A 12,571-nucleotide genomic window follows, 5' to 3' on the forward strand; every position below is an offset into this window, starting at 1 on the left:
TGCACACACATATATACATATATATGCAAATATATACACATACATACATATGGATACATATAGAGGACATATGTAAATCTACTGGTTCTGCTTCCCTCATTAAACTCTAATACAATGCATACCTATTTTAACAGCATAATTTATGTAAGTATAATTTACATACTCTAAAATTCACCATTTTAAAGTACACAATTCAATTATTTTTAGGAAATTTATATAATTGTACAGTCATTACTAAGGTCCAGTTCTAAAATATTTCCATCTCTGCAAAAAATTCCCTTGGGTCCAGCTGGTGTTACTCAGTGGTTGAGCATCAAGCCATGAACCAGGGGTCCAAAGTTCTATTCCCTGCCAGGGCACATGTCTGGGTTGCGGGCTCAGTCCCCAGTAAGGAGCACCTGATCCATGATTCTCTCTCATCATTCATGTTTATATCTCCCTCTCCCTCTCCCTTCCTCTCTGAAATCAATAAAAATATATTTTTATAAAAGTTCCTTTGGGCTCATATTCACTCAATCCCGACTTCCACTCCAGCTCCAAGCAACCATTGTTTTGCTTTTGGGCTATATAGACTTGCAATTTCTGAACATTTCATATAAATGGAATCATATATTATGTAGATTTTTGTCTGGCTTCTTTCACTTAATAATTTGTTTGAGGCTCATGCATGAAGTTCATTCCTTTTTATTGCTGAATAGTCTTCCATTATAAAAACATATCACGTTTGTTTATCCATTCACCAGTTGATGGAGATCTGGAGTGCTTCAGTTTGGGGCTATTATGAATAATCCTGCTATAAACATTCATGTATAAATCTTTGGGTGAACATACATTTTCATTTCTCATCAATAAAAACCTAGAGTAAAATTCCTGGGTTGAATGGTAAGTCTGTGTTTAATCTTTTAAGACACTATCAAACTGTTTTTTCAAAGTGTCTGAAAGATTTTACATTCCTACCAGCAAAAATTTTCTCCTATATTTTCTTCTAATTTATGATCCAGTTAGAGTTAATTTCTGTATTCAAGTTCTTTTTTTTTGCATACATATATAATTGTTCCAGTACTATTTGTTGAAAACATTGTTCTTTCCCTCACTGAACTGCCTTTGCATTGTTGTTGAAAAAAATAAATTGGCCATAATGTAAAGGTTTATTTCTGGACACTGATCTATATGTATATCTTTATACCAATACCACACTGTCCTGATTAGTGCAGCAATGGCTATAGTTTTAAAAGTGGATAGTATTAGAGCTCCAACTTTGTTCTTTTATAGGAAGAAGTAATTTGAGGGAATGGAGGTAGGAGGAGGTGGAGGAGGTTATAGGGAGGATAAATGGTGATAGGAGACTTGACTTGGGGTAATGAACATACAATAGAGTGTACAGATGATGTGTTGTGGAATTGTGCACCTGAAACCTGTATAATTTTGCTAACCAGTGTCACCCTAATAAATTTAATAAAAAGAAAAAAAGGAAGTACTTCTTACTATTCTAGGTCCTTTGCATTTCCATATAAATTTTTGTATTAGTTTATCAATGTCTGTAAAAGATGCAGCTGGAATTTTAATAAATCTTTTGCTTTGAAGGAAAGAAAAAAACATGTTAACTAACTAAAGATATTTAATTTGAGGCTTAAAAATACTTATTTAAAAGCTCTATTTCTGAGTCTAAGGGTTATAAATATTATTTACAAGAGCAGATTATTTATGAGAGCACTTATGGATATGACACCATATTGTGATTCTCTAATACTACACAAAAAGTTTCATCTACTTCTTTTTAAAAATATATATATTTTTATTGATTTCAGAGAGGAAGAGAGAGGGATAGAGAGATAGAAACATCAATGTTGAGAATCACTGATCGGCTGCTTCTTGCACGCCCCCTACTGGGGAGGATCAAGTCCGCAACCCCGGGCATGTGCCCCTGGCCAGAATCGAACCTGGGACCCCTTAGTCTATAGGCCGAAGCTCTATCCACTGAGCCAAACCAGCTAGGGCTCATCTACTTCTTAATAGAAAAATTAAAGATGCTATGTTTTATACTATGCATTGTTTATATCAAAATTTAAAAAGGGATTACAGGAAAAATAAGTGAGTTCATATGTTTAAGAGTTCTTAATAAAGCTAAACTGCAATAGGTTTCACCTAAGTTCTTTGAATTTCTTCAAACTAATTTTTTGATTATTGTTATATATTAACATTATACCTTATACTAAATGATATGGCTATTTCATATATTATATATACGATGCAATACAGTATAGTATTATCTATACTAATAATAGAGGAATATGCAAATTGTCTGGGACACTGTCACGGTAACAGTAACAACCAAACAGCAGGCTGCATGGGGCAACAAGGCCCGCAGGAGGGTTAGTGAGGGACGACCAAACGACTGAACAGCAGGCTGCGTGGGGCGACCAGGCCAGCAGGGGGAGCAGTTGGGGGGCGACCAGGCCAGCAGAGGGGGGCAGTTGGGGGCAACGAGGCCGGCAGAGTGGGGCAGTTGGGGGTGACCAGGCCAGCAGGGGGGCAGTTAGGGGCAACCAGGCCGGCAGGGGGGGCAGTTAGGAGCAATCAGGCCAGCAGGCAGGTGAGCAGTTAGGAGCCAGTGGTCCCGGATTGTGAGAGGCAGTCGGACATCCCCCAAGGGGTCCCAGATTGGAAAGGGTGCAGGCTGGGCTGAGGGGAACCCCCCCCATGCATGATGTTGTGCACCGGGCCTCTACTATAATATATAATGTCATCATTATAAATTATACAATTACCAGTTATAGTTAATATGAAATGTAGTAAAATATAAGAAAGAAATAGCATTGTTGGTGGGAGTGTAAATTGGTGCAGCCAACGGAGGCATTGGTTTCTGGCGTCCATTCCTTCTGCACCTGGCCCAGCCTTTGGGCCCGGCACCGCCGCCTCCTCTCCTGACCCCGCCGGGGCCTTTTGGCCTGGGCTGGGACGGGAAACCGGGGCTGGGTGGCGGTGAACGTGGCCCCTTTCCCAGAGGGGCCAAGGGCCAGCAGCTCCCTTCTCGGGGCTGGCGACCAACCTCCTGTGGTCCCTCCCCTACCCCCGTTCACGAATTCGTGCACCGGGCCTCTAGTATATTCTATAAATATTTGTGTATGCATATGATTCAGGGGGTAGAAAGATTACTTTGTTCACTATAGGCATATTTTAATCTTTCAAAAAATAAACGAAAAGAAGTATGACGCCTCAAGACATCTGTCTCAAAACCAAGATTAATACTGTTATAGGAATAAGTTAGATCAGCCTGCTTGAAGGAAAGTTACATTTTCTAGTAGGGTGTTTCTCTTTAAATAAGTTGATTTAAGATAGAGTTCTGCAAAGTTGCACGAAGGAAAGTGCTGGGGACCAGAAAAATGCCATGTTAATATTGCTACATGTGGGTGCTATACATGGGAGGACTAGGACTTATTTTCTTTCTTCCGTAGGTCGGCCAGTTGATGCAATGTACTGATGCAACGTTTATCCCCATCTTGTACCCCTGGACAACCGATAGGTCCTATACCGTCAGTCAGTACCCAGTCACCTGTCAAATGCTCGGGCGGGCAGGGGACGGCAGAAACAGAAATTTCCAATGGCTGCAAAATTCAGCCTCCTTTTAGCACACAGTTCAGTTTCTTTTCCTCACGGTAAGCCAGGGGGAAGGTATGGTTTATTACTAAACACCCAATAGCCATTCTACTTGTAGCATAAGGTAGCATATACAAATAGACCAGTTGTTCAGAAAAAAAGACTTCTCACTTGGTTCTTTGAATCTTCAAGGGCTCCCTCCGCCCCCCCCCCGTGAATTAGTCACAGAATAACAATTATATTAAACACACAAAATCACTGTTTCTTGAAATACTTTCTGCATTTGGCTTTCAGTGAAGCCACACTTAGCTCTCCTCACTGGCTGGCTCTTCTCAGTCTCCTGTCCTTTACTCGGCAATGTCTGCGTGACCTTGAACAGGTAACATCATCTCTCCGGCCTCCCACCTGAAGGAGACGTTTTTAGCAAAGTCATCGCGCACTAAGTGAGAACTACTATATATTGTTCACTGTTATCAACTACCACAAAGCTCGGCTCCGCGCGTCGGCGCTGGCCCGGCCTGAGGCGACCCCGCCGCCGCTCCTCTGAAGAGGGCGAGCAGCGTCGGGAAGGCCGTGGAGAAGGTTGAGCAACGCTGGCCACGCCCGGAGCCGGACCGACTTTCCGGGCGGAGCGGCCTCGCTCTCGCGCAGTTCAGCTCAGGACGACGCGAACGGAAAGCGGGCGGTAACGGCTCCGGCGAGGCACCGCCTCCTTCCGTGAGGGGAACGCGTGACACCGCCCAGCCACTTCCGGCGTGGCGCACCTTTCCTCCCATCCTCCAACTGCACTTTCGATAAAACCATGGAGTCTAATATTTCCCTTTGGCGCCTCTATATGTTTTTCATTTTCCCCTCTTTATGATTCAACTTGAAGATAAAAATTAATCTCGGAGCTATTAGACACAGACGTGGCTACGGAAAGAAAGGGGCACGTGAGCGGCCCTGGCGAAAGTGCTTGGCAGGAGCACGTCCGCCCTCTCCTCACCGGCCGGAAGTTGCCGGACTGAATGGGCCCTCGAGCCGGCGGCGGCATCAGCTCGGTGAACACCTGAGGCTTAGCGGCCGCCGGTTGTGTCTGCCGCTGGGCCACCAGGTTCATGTGGAGGCTCCCAGGCGCCCGTGCCGCGCTTCGTGGGGTCCGCGCGGCCGTGGAGCGACACAGTCAGGCGGAGCCGGCGGTGGACTCGATGGAGCGCGCTGTAGTGCGCTGTGTGCCCTCCGAGCCGAAGCTCAGCCTGTCGTTCTCGTTGGCCGATGGCAGCCACAAGAACATGCAGCGCGACCAGAGCGAGCCGCTGGGTCGAGTCCTCAGCCGGATCGCCACCAACGCCCTTAAAGGCCACGCGAAAGCGGCCGTGGCCAAGAAGAGCCGGAAGAACCGGCCAAACGCCAGCGGCGGCGGAGCCTGTGCGGGGCCTGGGTCTGAGCAGGCGGCGGCCTGCGAGCCCGTGGTGAAGCTGTACTACCGGGAGGAGGCGGTGGCCGAAGATGTGCTCAACGTGGACGCCTGGCAGGACGGTGCGGTGCTGCAGATCGGCGATGTCAAGTACAAGGTGGAGCGCAACCCGCCCGCCTTCACCGAGCTGCAGTTGCCACGGTACATCATGGCCGGCTTCCCGGTGTGCCCCAAGCTCAGCCTCGAGTTTGGGGATCCCGCCGGCTCCCTCTTCCGCTGGTACAGGGAAGCCAAACCGGGATCGGCGGAGCCTGAGGGCGGGGGCCCCTCGTCATTGTCGCCCTCCTCGCCCAGTACTAGCTGGACGAGCACGGGCGTGGACGAGCGCGTCTACACCCCGTCCAATGCCGATATCGGGCTGCGTCTCAAGCTTCATTGCACCCCAGGCAATGGGCAGCGCTTCGGGCCCAGCCGGGAGTTGGAAAGTGTGTGTCCAGTGGAGGCTGGGCCCGGCACTTGCACCTTCGATCACCGGCATCTCTACACGAAGAAGGTGACCGACGACGCGCTCATCCGCACGGTCTCCTACAACATCCTCGCCGACACGTACGCCCAGACCGAGTTTTCGCGGACCGTCCTGTACCCGTACTGCGCCCCTTACGCCCTGGAGCTCGACTACCGTCAGAACCTGATCCAGAAGGAACTCACCGGCTACAACGCCGACCTCATCTGTTTGCAGGAGGTTGACCGCTGCGTGTTCACGGACAGCTTGGTGCCGGCCCTCGAGGCCTTTGGGCTGGAGGGCGTGTTTCGAATCAAGCAGCAGGAAGGCCTGGCTACCTTCTACCGAAAGTCCAAGTTCAGCCTCCTTAGCCAGCATGACATTTCTTTCCACGAGGCCCTGCAGTCCGACCCACTTCACAAAGAACTGCTGGAGAAATTAGTGTTGAACCCAGCGGCCCAGGAGAGGGTGTTCCAGAGGTCTTCTGTCCTTCAGGTAAAGCAGCTCCGCCAGTCTCTTTACACACTCATCCATGTTTAGGGTCCTGGAAAGGGAGTGTGGGTGGGGCTGCCTCTAATTGGGTGAAACCATCCAGATTTTACTGAAAGGTGTTTGCCCGTGTACCGTCAGCACGAAGGTTAACCGTCGTTCATTCATTGAGCAAGTACTTACTGAGCACTCCAGTGTGCCGGGCATGCTGCAGGTTGCCTTGAGCAAGACAAACAGGGACTTTATTCGTGCTTATAACCTAGTGGGAGATACATGCTAATTACAAGGATAATGGGAATAGCTAATATTTTCTTACCACTTGCCAAGAACTGTTCCGACACGTTCTAAAGTACTTTAGTGTCTGGCATCATGTTTTACAAAGTGCTCCATAAATACTAGCTATTATTTTAATTTTTGGTTCATAGTAATCCTGCTATTCCCATTATTTAGATATTAGCCTTCCTATTTTATAAATGGGGGAAATGGCCAAATTTACTTATCCAAGTTCATTAGTCCCTTGGTAGCTGTCCTGGGCATCAGATGGACTGTCACAGTACTCATGTTCAAGTAACTCTTATAGTAGCCTCACACCGTTACACTGCCTGCCTCGTCACCTCACTTCATTCCTCCCGTAGAGTGAGTACAATACAGTATTTTGAGAGAAAGTTCACATTACTTTTATTACAGTATATGCAGTGTTATAATTGTTCTATTTTATTATTAGTTATTGTTAACCTCTTACTGTGTCTAATTTATAAATTAAACTTTATCATAGGTATGTATGTATAGGAAAACATAGTGTATATATATAGGGTTTGGTACTTTTTGTGGTCTCAGGCATCCACTGAGGATCTTAGAATATATTTCCCATGGATAAGGAGACACTACTGTATTCATAAACTTTTAGCCCTGGCAGGGTAGCTCAGTTGATTAGAGTGTCATCCTGATATGCTGAAGTTCGGGTTCCATCCCCCGTCAGGGCACAAACAGGAATCAACCAATGAACGAATAATAAATAAGTGGAACAACAAATCAATGTGTTTCATTTCCTCCCTACCCCTCCTTCTTCCCCCTCTCTCCTTAAAATCAATTTAAAAAAACCCACCTTTTAACAAAAGTTAAATTTCAGTTATGATTATACTTCATCAGTATGGGAAGGATATAGAATAAAATGTTATTTCATCTTATAGTCTTAGATTTTAAAAACATTCAGGATATTGGCAGATAGCAACTGAAGTCTTAACACTTTCTGTATGTTTTAGGTTTCTGTTCTTCAGTCTACAAAGGACTCTTCTAAAAAGATATGTGTTGCTAATACCCATCTCTACTGGCATCCCAAAGGTAGGTTTTATTGGTTTTCACAAGTAACTTAAACATGGTAACTTAAGGTCAGTAAAGCTGTTTTACACAAATACATATATTTTTCCTTTAAGTTTTATTGAGATATAATTGACATACAACATTGTACAAGTTTAAGGTGTACAACATAATGACTTGATTTGCATACATTGCAAAAATGATTACCACAACAAACTTATATAAATACCAAAAAAAGGTGGGGGTTTTTTTCTTGTGATGAGAATTTTCAGGATTTATTCTCTTAGCAACTTTCAAATATCGATACAGCAGTGTTAACTATACTCATGTTGTACATTAAATCCTCAGTACTTATTATAACTGAAAGTTTGTACCTTTTGACTACCTCTATCAAATCTTTTACACACACAAATACACATCTTGAATGTCACACAAATGCTGTAGTTTGTTTTCTTTTGTTTTTTCTTTTAACTTAAAGGCAATTTAAAAGGTACTTACATTAATGTTTTTTATATTCATAGGTGGGTACATTCGTCTCATTCAAATAGCAGTAGCCTTGGCTCACATTAGACATGTCTCATGTGATCTGTATCCTGGCATACCAGTTATATTTTGTGGGGACTTTAATAGTACCCCATCAACAGGAATGTATCATTTTGTCATCAATGGCAACATTCCAGAGGATCATGAAGACTGGGCTTCCTATGGGGAAGAGGAACGATGCAACATGTCTCTTACCCATTTCTTGAAACTGAAAAGTGCTTGTGGTGAACCTGCTTACACAAATTATGTTGGTGGCTTTCATGGATGTCTGGATTACATTTTCATTGACTTAAATGCTTTAGAGGTTGAACAGGTGATTCCACTACCTAGTCACGAAGAAGTTACCACCCACCAGGCCTTACCTAGTGTTTCTCATCCCTCGGATCACATAGCACTTGTATGTGATTTAAAATGGAAATAGATTTGTGTTTAATGGAATTTAAGTCTGCTTTACTAAGAGATATTTAATATGAATCAAAGTTTATGTGTAACCTTCAAAGAGGAAAACTAGACACCAGGTTCTTAGTTCTTACCCTACTAGTTATGTTTTAATGTCTTCATTACATGACTTCATAATCTTTGCATAATATAGTTTCTGTACTCTTCCCCCCTCCCCCTTACACTTGGAGGAAAAACAAATATATTTATGACTGGCAGGGAACATTGAATTATTGTGTACATTTTATAAATACTTTTTTTTTAGCCTCGCTATTAAGAATTTTGTAAAATACCATTTGAATGATGCTATAATTTTTCTATCATAACACATATTTCCAATTGAATCATGTTTATACAATTAGAGGGGAAATGCATACAAGTTAAGGTGAGAGGCCTAAGTTCTGATATGTGAGGAATAACATTAGGGCCTACCTCTACCTCAATTTGGTTAGCAATTTAATACAACTTGAGAACTTTAACAAAAGATTAAAATATTGCTTCTCATCTTTCATTTTTCAATTAGCATAGTTTCATTCTCTTATTTTTAGGATTTTAGTTGTTAGTACAACTAAATATGGTACAAATGAACATATATCTTTTTTACTGCAGCTCATTTTAATTTTTAGGATGCAAGCACAACTTAATATTCAAAGTGAATAGCAACAAAGTCAACTTTATCCCTTTGTCTTTAAGTACTCTTGCCCATGAAAAGTGTTCATAAATTAACAGAAAGTGACCATGTGATATTAGAGAATAGAGCACAATACATTATGAGAAACTGCTGACTGATGTGGGCTTTAAATTTTGGATGAACTATTGAGCATTTCTGTTAGAAGTATTTTTGAAATTATTGGTTTTACAAATAGAAAAGGGAGTAGTGGGGCTTTTGAAGATCTTGGAAATAAACATCCTTTTGAAGATCTTGGAAATAAAACAATTTGAGTTGCAGGTAAACATTATATATATAATTTATATACTGTAAAAAAATTTTTAATATGAAGCCAAACTTTCTAAAATTAGAAATTAGTTTTACTGAATGGTATCTGGCCTAGAGTGGTAACCAAGCTTTTCTAACTCAATTATCACCATACCTAATTTGTAATACTTTAGCTGTTGTTTTTTTTGATGTTTGGGAAAACTGAAATGTTATCTCATTTCTGCATTTAATTTCCAGCTTAGATATTAAAAGCCCATCCACTTCAAGAAGAGCTCTTTCCACAGTTGTGAGAGCTTTTGCTCCAAATTCTTTCATTTTTTTCATCTTAAACCCAACACTGTAAGAACTTTACTCTTGATAAAGTAGCCTATACTTTCATATTCTGCTCACTAGCCATTGTATTTTTAACTCTTTGTTTAGTAAGTTTGAGAATGAGAGGGTTTTACATGCACTTTAGATTGAACTTTGAAGTACTTAAAAGTACTTGAGGGGGGAAATTGAGGTAGCAGTTTCTTGGGATCTTTTTTAGAAAAAGCTATAAATGAAAAATTGATGTTACCAAATTGTGCTTTCCTAAATAACATTTTTGAGAGCATTTTAACATCAGTTTACAAATACATAAATATTAAAGCCAGAAGCTGATTCTTTTGAAAAAACTTTTTTTTTTTTTTTAATTTGGTTTTGGTCTGCCTTCAAACAAAGATGTTGACAGGGTCTTACAATAACTTGAGAGAAAACAAAAAGCTTCTAAGTGAAAAGTTGAGAAATACTTTGAAAGAAAAAATTATAACATGATATACTCATGCCCAAGAGAAAAACATATAGGTCCTATTGAACTCTGGTCAGAAAAACTCTAAACACTTATAAAACATTCCACATCCGGAATCTTTAAATTTTTTGCTGACTAAACAGTGTGATCAGATTGTATATAAGCATTTCAGAGTAATTGAATATAGAATATTATAAAGTGCCACATTCTCTGATTAAATCTTCAGTATACAGTTATGTTAGTATAATTGGGAGTTCAAAGGTAGGGAACACTAAGAAAACTGAATAAATATCATACCAAAATTTCCTTATATTCCAGTTAGAATAAAGCATCATTCAGAAATGTTTGTGTTTAAAGCCATCTTTGTGACTGAATTTTCAATTATATTTGGATTTTTAGTACATTTAATTTTAATAAAATATGGAAAGTCTAACTCTATGGTGAACCACGTTTTAAGATGTCATTAGTTCTTGCTGTAGGAATTAACATTCTAAAGTTTTATATTGATTATAAATGACTAAGAGTATATAGAACACATCCTGTTCTTGAACTTTGGCACAGTTGCTACTTTAGTATACACTGGTAATTCATAATTCATTAGCAAACATTCCTGGCTATAATACAATGTTCTTCAAAATTCTGAATACTAATATCTGTTGTTTCAAATTTCCAAGAGTTTCACTGGGTGATGACTTTTCTGAAAGAATTAAGACCTGATTATCATCAGAATGTGGTGATTTCAGACTGGAAGTAGATCTCTGAGGAACATACTATAAGAGAGAGAGGGTCCAAAGAATACTACTGTGGTAAGAGCTCCTGGTGGAAACTGACACCTTTAGCTCTCATATTCTCCAGCTATGAAATACAGGCAGAAGTTCCCTACAAACTAGTTTGAGACAAAACCGAAACACATACATATTGAAGGGTAAAAGTTTGCACTACTAGTTTATCACAAGACCCACATGGCAACTCAATAGGGAAAATCTTTCCTCTAAAAAATTAGAGTCAACACTGGTTTTCTAAACATCCCAAAACATTTTGAAATATATATATTTTATTGATTTCAGAGAGGAAGGGAGAGGGAGAGATAGAAATATCATTGATGAGACAGAATTATTGATTGGCTGCCTCCTGTATGCCCCCTACTGGGGATCAAGTCTGAAACCAGGACCCTTCAGGCCACAGGCCAACTCTATCCACTGAGCCAAAACAGCTAGGGCCAAAAACATTTTGTTTAAAAATTTTTAATATTTTGCTCAATAGTACTAGAAGGAAATACTATCTAGATTTCGTTTGGGAGATGAAATAATTCAAGAGCTTTAACTGATTTGGGTAATATTCCAATGCATAAAGCCTCGCTTTATGTGAAAGTCCATGCTTTAATTTTATTGAAGGTATTAGAGCTGTTTTGGGGTGGTTTTTGAAGCACTAACTTTAGAATAACAATACATTCTGAGATGACAGTACCAAAGCATTTTCAAAAAATATATTTTTATTGATTTCAGAAAGGAAGAGAGAGGGAGAAAGAAATAGAAACATCAATAATGAGAATCATTGATCGGCTGCCTTCTGTCCCTCCCCCACCCCCCTCCCACTGGGGATGGAGCCTGGGCCCCGACTGGGAATCTGACTGTGACCTGGTTCATAGGTCAACACAATCACCGAGCCACCACAGCCGGGCAAAAGCATTTCTTTTAATTGAAGTGAAATTCACATAAAACCAACCATTTTAATGTGATTCCATTGCATTCAGTATAATCATGATGTGGTGTGGTGCAACCACCATCTCTAGTTCTAAAACAGTTTCATCACCTCTAAAGGGAACCCTTTATCCATTAAGCAGTCACTTCCTACCCCTCCAGCCTTGGCAACTACTAATCTGTTTTCTGCCTCAATGGATTTCCCTATTCTGGATATTTCATATAAATGGAATCATATAATATGTGACCTTTTGTGTCTGGTTTCTTTTACTTAGCACAGTGTTTTTAAGGCTAATCCATGTTGTGTCAGTACTTCATTCCTTTGTATGGCTGAATAATATTCCAGTGTATGGTTATGCCACACTTTATTTATCCAAATGGACATTTGGCTTGTTTCCACCTTTTGGCTATTTTGTGAATAATGCTGCTGTGAACATTTGTGCATAAGTTTTGTTTGGGCATGTTTTAAATTCTTTCAGTTATGTAACTAAGAGTGGTTGTGGGGCCATATGGTAATTGCATTTAACTTTTTAAGAAGCTGCCAAAATGTTTTCCACAGTGGCCACACAATTTTACATTCCCACCAGCAATGTATGAGTTTCAATTCCTCCATATCCTTACCAACTTATTTTACATTTTAAAAAATTTAGTTGTGGAAGTGGATGTGAGGTGGCATCTCTACCAATGCATTTTAAACTTGCTTAGTCCAATCAATTATGTTGTCGCAGTCATGAACTAGATTATTCACAATGGATTATACAACCTCCTATATTTTTTCCAGAGAGCTCATCATCTTCAGCAATTCTTACTTTTATAAGCTTGTGTCAAGCTAGAAAGGTCAGTCTTGTTGCTTCTTTTAAAAAGATTTGGGAAGAGAAACATT

At 40.8% G+C, this 12,571-nt stretch overlaps 2 protein-coding genes across 2 annotated transcripts in view; one reads left to right on the forward strand and one right to left on the reverse strand.

Annotated features, from left to right (window-relative positions):
* The window catches only part of DNAH12 (dynein axonemal heavy chain 12), a 238,892-nt gene extending 234,477 nt beyond the window's left edge, over nt 1–4,415 (reverse strand). Inside the window, exon 1 of the mRNA XM_023755751.1 lies at nt 4,003–4,415. The gene's annotated coding sequence lies outside the window, so the exon portion shown is untranslated. The remainder of the gene's footprint in view (nt 1–4,002) is intronic.
* Nucleotides 4,416–4,573: 158 nt separating this feature from the next.
* Nucleotides 4,574–11,935, forward strand: PDE12 (phosphodiesterase 12). Its single transcript, XM_006090872.3, has 3 exons — nt 4,574–5,990; nt 7,247–7,325; nt 7,823–11,935. The coding sequence occupies exons 1-3, from the start codon at nt 4,695–4,697 to the stop codon at nt 8,263–8,265; spliced, it is 1,818 nt and encodes a 605-aa protein (XP_006090934.1). The 5' UTR covers nt 4,574–4,694; the 3' UTR covers nt 8,266–11,935.
* The last annotated feature ends 636 nt before the right edge of the window (nt 11,936–12,571 follow it).

This window comes from Myotis lucifugus, unplaced genomic scaffold (assembly GCF_000147115.1).
Source record: "Myotis lucifugus unplaced genomic scaffold, Myoluc2.0 scaffold_83, whole genome shotgun sequence".
Taxonomy (NCBI): domain Eukaryota; kingdom Metazoa; phylum Chordata; class Mammalia; order Chiroptera; family Vespertilionidae; genus Myotis; species Myotis lucifugus.

Coding starts and splice junctions, on each gene's coding strand:
- PDE12 (XM_006090872.3), top strand. CDS start 4,695: ATGTGGAGGCTCCCAGGCGCCCGTGCCGCGCTTCGTGGGGTCCGCGCG. Junction 5,991..7,246: donor AGAGGTCTTCTGTCCTTCAG/GTAAAGCAGCTC, acceptor TGTATGTTTTAG/GTTTCTGTTCTTCAGTCTAC. Junction 7,326..7,822: donor TCTCTACTGGCATCCCAAAG/GTAGGTTTTATT, acceptor TTATATTCATAG/GTGGGTACATTCGTCTCATT.